The sequence below is a fragment of the Poecilia formosa genome, unplaced genomic scaffold, assembly GCF_000485575.1.
Source record: "Poecilia formosa unplaced genomic scaffold, Poecilia_formosa-5.1.2 Scaffold7, whole genome shotgun sequence".
Lineage (NCBI taxonomy): Eukaryota > Metazoa > Chordata > Actinopteri > Cyprinodontiformes > Poeciliidae > Poecilia > Poecilia formosa.
Window position 1 is genome coordinate 4,881,463 of NW_006799946.1, and position 12,677 is coordinate 4,894,139.

The 12,677-nt window shown below is 42.2% G+C and overlaps 1 protein-coding gene across 2 annotated transcripts in view; it reads left to right on the plus strand.

Annotated features, from left to right (window-relative positions):
* The first annotated feature begins 769 nt into the window (after positions 1–769).
* The window catches only part of srcap (Snf2-related CREBBP activator protein), a 41,196-nt gene continuing 29,288 nt past the window's right edge, over positions 770–12,677 (plus strand). Inside the window, exons 1-4 of one of the 2 annotated variants that reach the window (XM_007572732.2) lie at positions 770–1,027; positions 4,503–4,579; positions 7,080–9,751; positions 11,624–11,665. In XM_007572732.2, the coding sequence (XP_007572794.1) occupies positions 7,319–9,751; positions 11,624–11,665 (2,475 nt within the window). In that variant the 5' untranslated portion in view covers positions 770–1,027; positions 4,503–4,579; positions 7,080–7,318. The remainder of the gene's footprint in view (positions 1,028–4,502; positions 4,580–7,079; positions 9,752–11,623; positions 11,666–12,677) is intronic. The other variant, XM_007572739.2, reaches the window with a different exon arrangement.

Here is a 12,677-nt window from a genome sequence, read left to right on the forward strand (position 1 = left end):
TTGGTCTTATATAATCTTATAGGTACTATATAACTATTATTATTTTTTGCATTTCTTTCCATTCTACATACAATTTCCATGGTTCGATATAGAGCTGGATAAAGCCACCTTATTCTTCAATGAGCTTTTTGCCAAGGTGTCTGTGGCTTTCTGCTGGACTCTCAGTTTCTAAGTGCTAAAGTAAACTTTTATATTATTTGAATTAATTGATTTTTACATGTAGGGCATGTTACCCACATGTTTCCACTAATACTTTCATGTAAAAAGTAATTCCTAGAATTGAATGTTAAATCAACTTATTTAAGTTTATTTTCTTACAGTCTCACAAAAAAAAAGCCCTCAACCTTGGGGGTGGGGCCACTATTGTTGAAGCGCCCCAAACTCACGCACTTAACACGGACCTCCTTTGTGTTGAATACAGCCAGGCACTTCTCTGCATAATTGATAAACCTGTTCGGAAACTAAAACGACCAACAAAAGTACCGCTTTTTAAACATTTGCCTAAACTGGCTTCTTTTTGCAAAACTTTAGATGTCAGTGAAATATGACGCACTGTAAATTTCTAAATTTGAATCTGAATTCTTGAAACTTGTCTAAAAAACGTGTTAAAATTAATAAAATTGCATTACTTCATCAGGCATATGGGTAAAATTGTTTCAGGTGTGACGTACCTATCCTGCTACAAAGGCAAAATAATTCGCGCAGTTGTAAAGATTGGTGTTTCCAAATTTCAAGTGGCGCGCTTGACTCTATCTCGCGAGATTACGGAGTGTTGTGTACTTTGTCAGCAGCAGCGTTCCGCCACCATTTCGCTGCGTAAAGTCTCCTCCCCGCGACCGCTACATTCTGCGCCGAAACCCAGTCTCTCCCGCTCCGTATTTTAACTTCTTCCCACAGTCCTAGGTGTACCTCGTTGGGTACCGAGAGCCAGTTTGGACTGCCGGCATCACGGATTGAGTACGATTTTGCGCGGATGACGACTCCTTCAGCGAGAATTTAGTAAAAGAAAATCGGTCGGAAATTTCAGGTAGGTGGGAACTTAAGATGGCGGCCTTGAGAGGGAGGGGGGCAAGGAGGAAGTAATGGGGGGACATAAGGGGGTGCTGAAACTAACGGCAGGACGTTACCAGGGTACGTTTGACCTAGTGGCGTGTTTTAAAGGAAATGAACTCACAATTTGTTTGCATTGCACAACAGAATGCTTACATACAAAGTGATACTACGAATGAAGGCAAGTGTAACGCTGTGTAACAAAAGGAATTTCTATTTAAGTCATGATTTGGAGGGGAGGTGTTGTAAACCCCCTTGAATCCCCCCACATGTTCATTGCAAAATTTACATGAAACTTTATAATGGCGTTTTATACCTTTCTCTTTTTAGGTTTAAAGAAATATTTCTCAATATTTAAAATTAAGTAAGTAATAATTTTCTATAGAGGTTTGACCCCACGCAGTGACGTCACTTGCGATTCCCCCACTCCCTCCCCCTTCTGTTTTACGTGCACAAGCGGGTTTTAATGTGACTTTTTTGGTGTTTTTTGTGTTGTAATTTATCAGATGTGTTGGTTTCAACGGGCTGTCTCAGAACCGGAGCATTACATAACAAACAGCGAGAGGAAAGGGGCGCCTGCGCATTAAATGATCGCACCCTACTAACTCTTCAAGCTTTGCTAGTTAGCAGCTTGCTTTCCCTTTTTCGCGCAACACAACCCACTGTGTTTATTGTAGAGGCTAGCGTTAGCTAGCTAACCGGTAACGTTAGGCGTTCACTGTTATTTTTTTTATTTTTTAAATTTTTATGGTGAAAGCTGCTCCGATCACTCTCGGACGGGAAGCAAAAGTCCGATTTATGAATCACATGATCGGCGGAACCGGTGCTTGCAGACATACCCGCTGGTTAAACGCGTTAGATTCTTATCAGGGTGGATCCGAGTACATGTGGCGACTAGAACTAGCCACAGCGAGGAAACGTTACCCAAATCAAAGATTGAATGACTAGAGGCCCAGCTGCGCGCGCTGGACCACCGGCTTTTTTTGCCCGTTGGAGAGAGCGCGTGCTGCAGGATTCCCAGTAGCTTCCTGTGGGCGACTGCAGCACGTTCAACTTGGAGCTGCTGCTCCGGTTTTTATTACTGCTGCAACATTACCCAGCGAAACACAGCCCTGTACACTGAACAGGAGCAAGGAGTTGTCCAGCTTAGCAGTGCTGTTGCTTCCCTACTGACTTGACATCTTACTCACCCTCCCTACACACACTTATACTTGTTTTGTTTTATCATTTCTCTCTCTAATAAAGCTGCATAGGCCCTCAGGTGCCCCCAGAAAGTTTTGTAAAGGATGACAAGATGTGAGACACTAATAATCACAGGAATAGTTATGAAACACGTTTTCTTTTTCCTCTAAATCCCATTTTTCCCATTTGTGTTAACAAACAAAGATCAAATGAATCAGGATACATTTTTTAATACTAAATGAGGTTATACAGATCTTTAAGCTGTCAGTTTTATATATATATATATATATGTATATATATATATATATATATTTGGTAAAAGAAAAAGTAGCACGCATGTTTATTCTGTGAGTAAAGCTACATACAGTCCTTTATTTTTTAAAAATTACACTATATGATCAAAGATGTTGAGGTCACCAATCCATTATAATGACCCCCACACTTTAACGGCTACAGGTGTATAAAATCCAGCTCCTGGGCATACTAAAAGTTTCTATAAACCTTTGTAAAATAACGAGTCACACTTAGGAAGTCAGTCACAGTACAGTGATAGAATGCCGGCTGTGCAATAAGTCCACTCAAAACATTTAAATTCCGGTAAGATATTCTTTAGTCAGCTTTTAGTAGCATATGGAAATAGAAGTGATTGGGAATGACAGCAACTCTTCCACAAAGCGATAAACCACGTAAAATCACAAAATGTGACATGGTGTGCAGAGGTTTCCAGTGTTCTCCAGGTCTGTAGCTACAGACCTTCAAACTTTGTGTGGTCTTCATATTAGTTCAAGAACAGTGGACATGGAGCGTCATCGCATAGGTTTCAATGTCAGAGCAGATACACTGAAGTCCTACATCACACTGTCAGATGCAGTTGTGGCATAAGGGACGCCACCAATGGACTCTGGAGTGATAAATCGTACCCCTCTGTCTGGCAATTCAGTGGACGAGTCTGGGTTTGGCAGTTGCTAGGATACAGATACTTGCATTGTGTCAAGTGCAAAGTTTGGTGCAGAGGGGACTGTCTTTTTTTTTTTTTTCTTTTTGAGTTGGACTCTGCTCTTTACTTCTCATGAAAGGAATACTTAATGCTTTAACATACCAACACTTTTTGGTATGTTTTTTTTTTTCTTTTTCTGAGATGGAGAGATGCAAAAGTTACTCCAACAGAGAAACCCAGAGTTTGTGAACTGACTGCAGCAACATTCCCCAAGTGCTTGGGTGGATGGACCTAAAAGTATGAGGACAATCAGCCATATTACCTCCAGCTGCTCAGCTGAGTCCTGTCAGTTTTGATAAAGAATGTTGCAGAGAGTCTTCCCATGAAAGGTCTCTCCAGGTGTAGCAACTAACGGAGGAAGACCGTTTCAAGCTTAGAGGCATTCCTTTTCAGCATTCTCAATATTAATTTCTTCATGCCATTACTGTTTAACATTGTCACTGAGGCAAGTTCATTAATATAGTGCTCATGTACATCTTGCATACTATTTCAGTCATTACCTGAATTATATTTTTTTTACGTTCATGTCAGAAAGTGAAACTTGTATTTTGTATAGCTTCATTACAGATAGAGAGGAATATTTCAAGGCTTTATTTCTTCTACTTTTGATAATTGTTTACAGCCATAATTCAGTGTCTCAAATAATTACAGTATTACATATGCTCAACAAAAACTGGATATTTCAAACAAATGTCTGACGTCTGAAATGTGTGATCATTTCTATGCACTGAATACTTGGTTGGGCTCCTTTTCCATGAGTTACTGCGTCAGTGTGGCACATCACTGATGCTCCTTTATAGATCTATGAGAGTGATTTATTTTAAATGTTAATTTATACTAATTAAAACAACTATGGCTTGCAGCTAAAGAAATCTAGAAGTCAGATTCTCAGAAAATTACCAAATTAGGTGAGGCCAATTTAAAAAAAAAAAAAAAAGATTTCCACAAATTGTGGGAAAGACTGCTGACTTAACATTTTTTTCAGCAGGCAGTCATTAATGCTCTCAGAAAGGAGGACAATAGTGTGCAGTCCCTGTACTGTGAAGTCAAATTTTTCCCAGTTGGAAATGTGTCAAGAACAGCCCCTGAAGTTGTAATTCCAATACGCACCAGTATGAAAAATGTATCATTCCCCCTCCCCTCCATTCCCGTTTAATTAGAAACATGTCACAGAGCAAAAGTGGCGAGAGCAAAACATTGTTTCACAAGAGTCGTTAATTGTGAAACACAACTGATCATTTAATCTTTTTTTTTTCTTCCCCCACTTCCTCAGAACATGTGGAAGGGAGCCTAATTTCAGCATCCTGGAAGTAGAAAGCACAGAAGACCTGTGTCTCACACCACAGACAGGTAAGACGTCGCTTTGCAAACACACCCGATCCGATCAATCAGTTTTTAATCTCACTTCTCACAGAAACGTCTCAAAACGTCCACAGAATCTAATGTTGTCTGAGGGTGGCTACAGGTTTATGATGGAATGTTTTGTTTGTGTTCAAACTGCATAATGATGATACCAGGATGAATAACAGGATGTGAGTTTGTGTTGCTCAACACAGACTTAAGCCGCCTGCCTTGGAAAGAAACGGGGTGCGGACTGCAGGTAGAAATTGCAGGGTTATCACACAGTGGGACTTCTAGTTACTTAAACACATTCAGGCTTGTAAATGGCTAAAATGACTCGGACAGATAGTAAATATTAAAAAGACAGTGTAAAGTATGAATTGTGTAATGCCTTTTGAAGTAACTTAAGTACTAAATATGGTCATCTTGTGAGTAATGTCTGTTAGAGAACATTAGGGAACAAACATCATCATGGAGATCAAGGAACGTGGCAGACGAGTCAGAGAAAGTTGTGGAGAAGTTTAAACCAGGGCTAGGTGATTAATTGGCATAGCCATTAGCCAAAGGATACTGTTCAGTCTTGAGCTTCTAAGTGTATAAAATTGGCATCATAATCGCAACATCAGCATGTGTGAATCTGTTATGTCGTGGTAACTTGAATTCAGTATTTTGTAGATCTTTACATTTCAAGTATTCACACACTGCATCGCAGTAACAGTCTGTTGGATGAACACTCGATTCCCCATCTGATGTTGATTTCATTGGCCAAGACGCTGAAACTCTTTCAGATTGACAGTGTCATCTTGCTAAAGAATAAGGAAAAAACTTGGGTTTATTTCAAAATGAACATTTAATGAAAATATTCATTAAAAATATCACAACATGGTTTAATTTTATTCTATTACTGTGCAACACTAGGTTAGTCATCATTTGAAAATGTAAAGAGCTTGGCATGACAAACATAGCCGCCCACACGACCTAAGCAGCCATTCAATGGGTGTATTAATCAGAAAAGCATACCGGAGACTTAGTCTAACTCTGGAGGAGCTGCAGAGATTCACAACTCAAGTGGGAGAAACTGTTGACAAAGGAACTATATGTTGTGCACTCTACAAAACCCGGGCTTCTCTGGGCAAGTGGCGAAAAGAAATCAAGTCATATTAGGGAAAAAAAGGTCCTTAGAAGTTTGGTTTGCTGTCTGCCACAAGCCTTGTATGGCTGCAGACATGTTGAAAAGTTTGGTCTGGTGAGATGAAACCAAAATTAACATGGCATCAGTCTTAAAGCACTAATCTCTCAGTGAAATGTTGTAGAGGCAGAATCAGTGGAGCTGGTCAGAGTTGATGCAAAGTCAGATGGAGCCAAATGCAGGAGTATCGTGGAAGAAAACCGGAGAGACACTGCCAAACACTGTCCAGGAGATAACAACCCTAAACATAAAGCCAGAAATAAAATATGATGGCTCTGTGAAATCAGAATCTGATCAAGAATGCGCTGATGTGAAAATTTGGGCTAATATCTGATATTAACATTCCTGTGTCGGCTGATAACTGATATTTACCAATATATCTTATAATTTCCCTTTCTTTTCAACACTATAAAAATCTCCACACCACACACATCGCCTCTCTGCTTTAGTTGACGCCTCCAAATCCTGTGCTGCATCACTGTAACTGTTGCATGGCCAAACACAAAAAGCAATAAGATGGAATTGAGAATTGGCACATTTTTGCATATTGGATTGATATGATATCTTAAAAAAATGACTTGCATTGGTTAAAACGGATATCCCTAAATCTAGAGTTCAAACATGCACTCCATCCAGTCTGGCTGAGCTTGCACTATTTTGCATAGAGATATGTGCTCTTAAATGAAATTACTACTAGAGAATGATCTTCAAAGATTTGCCACTGTAATTACATCAAAACATGGTTCTTCAAAATGTGGACTACAGGAGCTGAATACAATTTCACACCACACTTTGAATGTTTTTTTTTTTTTTTGTTAAAAACAATCGGAAGCAACGTCATTCGCCACATTTGTGCACACAAACAAGGAATCTGACTTCAGTTCCACATTGCTCTCTTCATAGTTATTAATAAAATATAACTATGAAGAGAGTTGTATAATTATTTTACTGTATAATAGTATACAGTAAAATTTTGTAGCCATCCTTTTCCCTTCACTTCACAATTCTACTCTCTGTGTTGTCAATATCATTAAATCCCAATAAGCTAAATTTATTCTTGTGGTTGTTGATGTGAGAAGGGTGTATGAATACTTTTACAAGGCATTGCATATGAGCATTTCACTACCAGCCTTCTGCAAAACTCTGTGGCATTTGAGGATGTGATGGAATCATCAGAGTCTGGTCTCCTTGAGCAAGCACACACCCAAGACCATGCATGATAGTGGGGCCTTAGGCACCAGAGTTGGGGTGGGAGGGAATCACTGATCTCCATCATTCAGATAAATTTTTCTGACGTCTCAATGTCTCTACTCTCCATAGGGGCAGTGTGTGGTCGGAGCAGCTCAGAGGAAGGAAGATCTGGAGAGGAGGCGGAGCGGCAGCTCGCCTCCCCGGCTGTGGATGTGCTGGGTGCCAACCCCCAGGCTGCACAGAATGTGGCTGGGGAGTCGCCACGGCATGCCCCGCAGCCGGTCGCAGCTGCCCACCGCCCGGTCCCTTTGTTCACAAATCCGTCCGCAGTGCCGTTGTCGGACTGCAGCAACACCACGTACCCCGGCATGGAGAGCGCCCCCACGAACACTTTGCCTGGGACTCTCCCAAGCAGCAACGTTAAGGCCATCATTTCACAGGAGGTCCTTTCTGAAGAGACCGCGTCTGGGACACAAAGACTTCCCACTCCCACTCATCCTCCTCTCACATCACAGATTGACAGCACAGTGGAAGAGCATCAATACGGGTCACAAACTATTAAAGAGAAAAGCCTCACAAATAGTCAGGAATACCAGATCCAGCCACCTCAACAAGGTCCTAGGGCTGTGGTTGTTACGGAGTTCAAACCAGAGACTGGAACAAATGTGGAAATTACCGGAGAAAATATTCTCCTGCAACCCCAATCGCAAATCTGTTTCACAGTCGCTTCCTCTTCTGGTTCCCAGTCAAGTATTGGATTTAAAGTCCAGGAGCTGCCGGTTCACACAGTTCAGCACAGCCACAAAACTCTGTCAGGGGTTGCAGAGTCAGTGGGAAGTGGACAGGACTCAAAATCTCAACTCCAAACTGAACAAACTGACCTATCGGAAACAAAACCTAAAGCCGTCGGAGAGATTTCACACGATGCAGTGGAGACGAGGAAAACAAACTCTCTGGAATCAGTTGAGACATTTCTCCACTCGGAAACACAACCTCATCTTTTGTCAAAGGCCGGACAGTCTGCACCTGGAAGAGAAATCTCAGTGTCCTCCTGTGGCGCCCCGGAAGCGGCTCCACAGAACACGGGGGACGAACCGACCGACGCCACCGGCAACATGCTGCCAGAGTTCTCCTCTTTGAAGGAGAGTTGCTCGACTCCCCCTGCAGGGCCATCGCTGCCTGACACAAGTCTAGTGGTCTCGCTGCAGGCGGGAACGCCTCATACCTCAGATCAAGTCTCCTCAACCGAGACGTCACTGATCGCCGAGATTCTGCGCTCCGGCGAGGCTCAAGAAATTGTGGTGGTCAGGGACAGTGGCGACTGGTCCAACGTGCACCTGAATCAGAATTACCTCCTGCAGCGGGAAGACGGCACCGTCTGCCAGGCGGCCATCGTCAACCAGCTTTCAGCGGGGGAACCGAAGCTGTACGAAGATGACGTCCAGGCTGGGGTGGAGCTCCACTCCCAGCCAGTGGAGGTGTACGAGTTCTGCAGTCTGGTGGAGGAGGTCGCCGAGGAAACTATCTGCGTTGGAGGCAGCGGGCAGATACCTCACTCGCCAGGCTACGAGGTGAACCTGTTCAACGCGCTACTGGAAAATGCAGAAGAGGACCTCGAGCCCTCTATTCACGCAGTTGCGCAAGCTGACACCATCATCATCTCCCAGGAGGCGCTGGCATCGCCTAGTGATGATGCTCATAACCCGGTGGGACAGCATTTAGTGCTAAAATCTAACCAAACTGTAGAAGTGGCACACGGAAGCGAGGTCTGCTTAGTTCAAGTAGCTGCTGTTACGTCTGACTCGTTCGCCATCGAGGAGGCCGATGTCACTACTCAAACTGGGACGCATTGTTCACAGACCAGTTTGGCAGACTTGGGTTTAACACAGATGAGCGGCTCCGCAGCGGTTCAGACAGTTTCGCCGCAACAGGAAGCGCTTTTATCGTCGGTAGGTCCAAGCGGGCGGCCGGAAATGTCCTCTGCCGTTTCGGTGCGCGTTTCCAGCACTACAAGTCAGACCCCAGGATTCGCCGTCGTTAATGCGGTCAAGCCTGAGTTCTGCGTTTCTTCTCAAGAAGGAACTAGAATGAGTCTGTCTCTGACTCCATCTGTTCAGAACGTTGTAGTGTCCACAGAAACCACTTACTCCTCTGCTGTTATAAATCCAAAGCTGCTCCTTTTTAAGCCAGGAGAGACTCCTCTCCTGAAGCACCCACCCTCCCTTCAGGCAAAGGTGTCCCAGCAGCAGAATGTGGACGGTGCCCACATCACTCTGTCTGGCACAGTGTCTAAGGAGTGCCTTCCCCAACCTGTTTTAGCTGCCAATTCTCCGTTTGTGTCTACAGCTCTTAGCGTTCACAAAGATCAGACGCCGTGCTCTGCGAAGAAAACATCAACGGCAACAACTCCTGTCAAAGCTCAGCAGACTTCATCGGTCCGCCCTACAGCTTCAACCAGCAAATCAGAGGCCTTAACTTTTACCGAAGCGTCAACAAAAGAGGCAGATGCCCCTCCGCAGGATGTCTCGGCACCCCAACCCGTCATACCTCAAACCTTTGTCATGCTTTCAGCTGCTGAAGAGAGGGACGAAACCGAGACGGCATCCACCAACCCCAACGACTCCAACAGCTACCCCGACGACGCAGAAGATGAGAGCGAGGATATGGACCAAGATCAGGACGAACAAGCAAGTGACATCCAAGAGGGCGAGTTGGGCCGGGTCAGCAGCGCTGAAGAAGACAGCGATGATGAAGCAGACCCCGACAGGAGTGAGATGACGACTCCCAGCTCTTCACACAAGGTACTTCAAACAAAAATCATACCATTACGTGTGCGTGATCAAACTATGGCTGGGTAGTGCAATCATTTGCAAAAGTAAAATACACTCTTTTAATTTTAAAGTTGCACATATCTGGACATATTAAAAAAAAATCATCTGTCCCGAATCGGGTTCTAAAACTTCTTAAAACTAATATCAGGTGTACAAAACCACACAATTTCCATTTCATGTTGTAGTTATTTAATAAGCAAAAATAGAACAAAAATAGAAAATGCACCCTTTCGATATCCATTTAAAGTAAGTCGCTGCCAGATGCTGCTAAAAGAAGCTGGATTGTTAGCACATTGCTAATGTGTTCAATGGGTCTGTAACAGTGTTGTTGACAAGCTATAGTCATGGTCAATAAATTAGAATACGTACTCTGATGACACTCGTTTGTCAGATTAACAATACGTTTTGAAAATAACCTTTTAGTAGATATTAAACATACTATTAGTTAAGCTCACATTTTATATTATTTTTTTTATTGTTCAGATGTAATATTCTATTATTAAATTCCTATAAGCAAAATACGTAAGCAGAAAACATAATTAACAGAAATAAAGTCTTAAAAACGCGAAACTGAGCTTTGTGTCTCGTAAAGAATTGAGTTACTGACAGACTTTTTAATAATGTTATAATTTACTAAATAATGCATGTACAGGTCAAGTTCCAGCAAATTCACCACAAGGTCAAACTGTTCAGAGCTCAGAAAAATAACAAAAGAATCCCCACGAGCTCCACGACAGACTACTGTGTACAGCAGGTATGTTAAATGTTGAAAAGTTTGTGAAAGTACAATTAGGAGAAGACTGAACAGGTAGATCTTGTTTTGGAGAGTCAAAAGAGTAAACCTCTTTGAAAAGAATATGAACTGTTTTTATTCAGTGCAGTTCTTTAAGCGCTTTACAAAAAAAAGTCACTTCATTCCAATCATCTGTATATTCCAGTTAATCCTAGTTATCAAACCGTGCATCAAGTTCAGCTTATTATTCAAAAAGGTAAAAAAAAAAAAAAGTTTCCTGTCTTTGGAATCCCAGCTGATTGCTTCAAGTCATGGACTTGCAGCATTTACTCCCGCATGAGCATGTAGTGACGGCAGACAATCACTTGCACTGAGTCAACTTTACAGCAATCCCTCATACTCAGCATGCGTGTGGCAACAGCGGAGAGGAAAATCTCCACTTTAACAGGAAGAAAACTGCAACAGAAACTGGATCATTGTTTGGCAAAAGGGTGGAGGGATGATGCTTTGGGCAGCCATAACATCATGCTGCCAAACTGTTAGCAGGACAATGATTCCAACCACAGCAACAGATCTACAACATGACAGCTGAAAAAGAAAAGTGGCGACCCCTCATTGATTGAAATGCTGTGGTGTGACCCCAAGAGCTGGGAGAATATCTGCAAATCTCAGTGGGCTAAAGCTAGCTATTAAATCATAGGGTGCACTTAGTTTTTCTACACAACGCTTTTTCAGTTTGGCTTCATTTTAAAGAAATTACTGAACTGTCTGTCGTTCTTTTTGTACACTTGATTAGGTTTAAGATGAGTATCAGTAAATTATCTTTTAATGCAAAATTTCACATCAGTTACGTTCATTAAAGCATCTTTTCAGTCGAAGCTGGTTTCAGTTTGTTTTCGGCTGATGATCAACGTTCTCCGGTTTTACCTGGAGGGATAAAAATGTTCTGTTTTTATCTAATAACAAAGCTTTGGTGTGTAACATTGTGATCATGTTTTCCACTGTCTTCCTCCTGCATGTAGCCCATCAACGCAACTCATTAGCATAGTGTTGGTTTTATGTAGCTCCTTTTAAGTTGGCCACATGCTCAAGCCATGTGTGTTTTCCAGCATGAAGAGAGCAGGACTGACACACAGGCACTGTTCCTTAAGGTAAGCGGTGGTTGTCAGACACCCACATAGGCTCATGCTCACAGGACATTCAGTTTGGGTCACTGTTAACACAAATGGGCATCTCTAGTTTTAGTTTATTTATTTTTTTGCATGAGGATGACCACAAAATATCTATGATTGACAGTATAATGGTGTTTTCTAGTAAATTAGATTATTTTGATGAGATCAGATCATTTCAGTAAATCAGTTCATGTAGTTAAACCTATAGTGTATAAGGTAAATACATACAGACTGTGTTTCGATGAGACCGAATGTTATGTAATGGCCCATGTGATCTGCAGGAAGACTACTGACTTGACTGTTATTGATGTTCATGTCCGGAGCCTTCAGAGTGCTGCATACAAAAACAATATTAATGGATGCTTTCTTTTAACATGTTTGATGATGGGACTTTGTAAACAGCCATCTTTTCAGACTCTAATGTTTGGCGAGGTCTCCTTTTGCTTGAGTTACTGTATTAATGCAGTGTAACATGGAGGTGATCAGCCTGTGGCACTGCTGTTGTGTCAGATATTTTTTACTGATGGTCTTCAGCTCATCTGTGTTGGTGGGTCTGATCTTGACAATACCTCACTGTTCCTCTTTGTAGTTCAGGTCCGGTGAGTTTGCTGGCCAGTCAAATATATCATGGTCATCAAAGCAAGTTTTGGTATATGTGGCAGTTTGGAAAGATACCAAGTCCTGCAGGAAAATGAAGCTCATCAGTTGAGGGAAACGTGAAGCGCTCTAAAATTTCCCGTGATTGCTTTTCTCTGCTGCTTTTGCACCTTTCCCCACTGCACTTTTTCCTTCCACTTAACTTCTCGGTGATATGTTTGGATACTACAATCTGAGTGGCTAACTCTTTTACCACTGGCCTTCTTTGGCTTATTCTGTAGGTGTAGAGTATACGTAGTAGCTGGAAAACTGTCAAGTCAGCAGTCTTCTTTTAGTTGAAAGATTTTGTGTTTTCATTAGTTATAAGCCATATTTATCAAAATGAAATGAAATA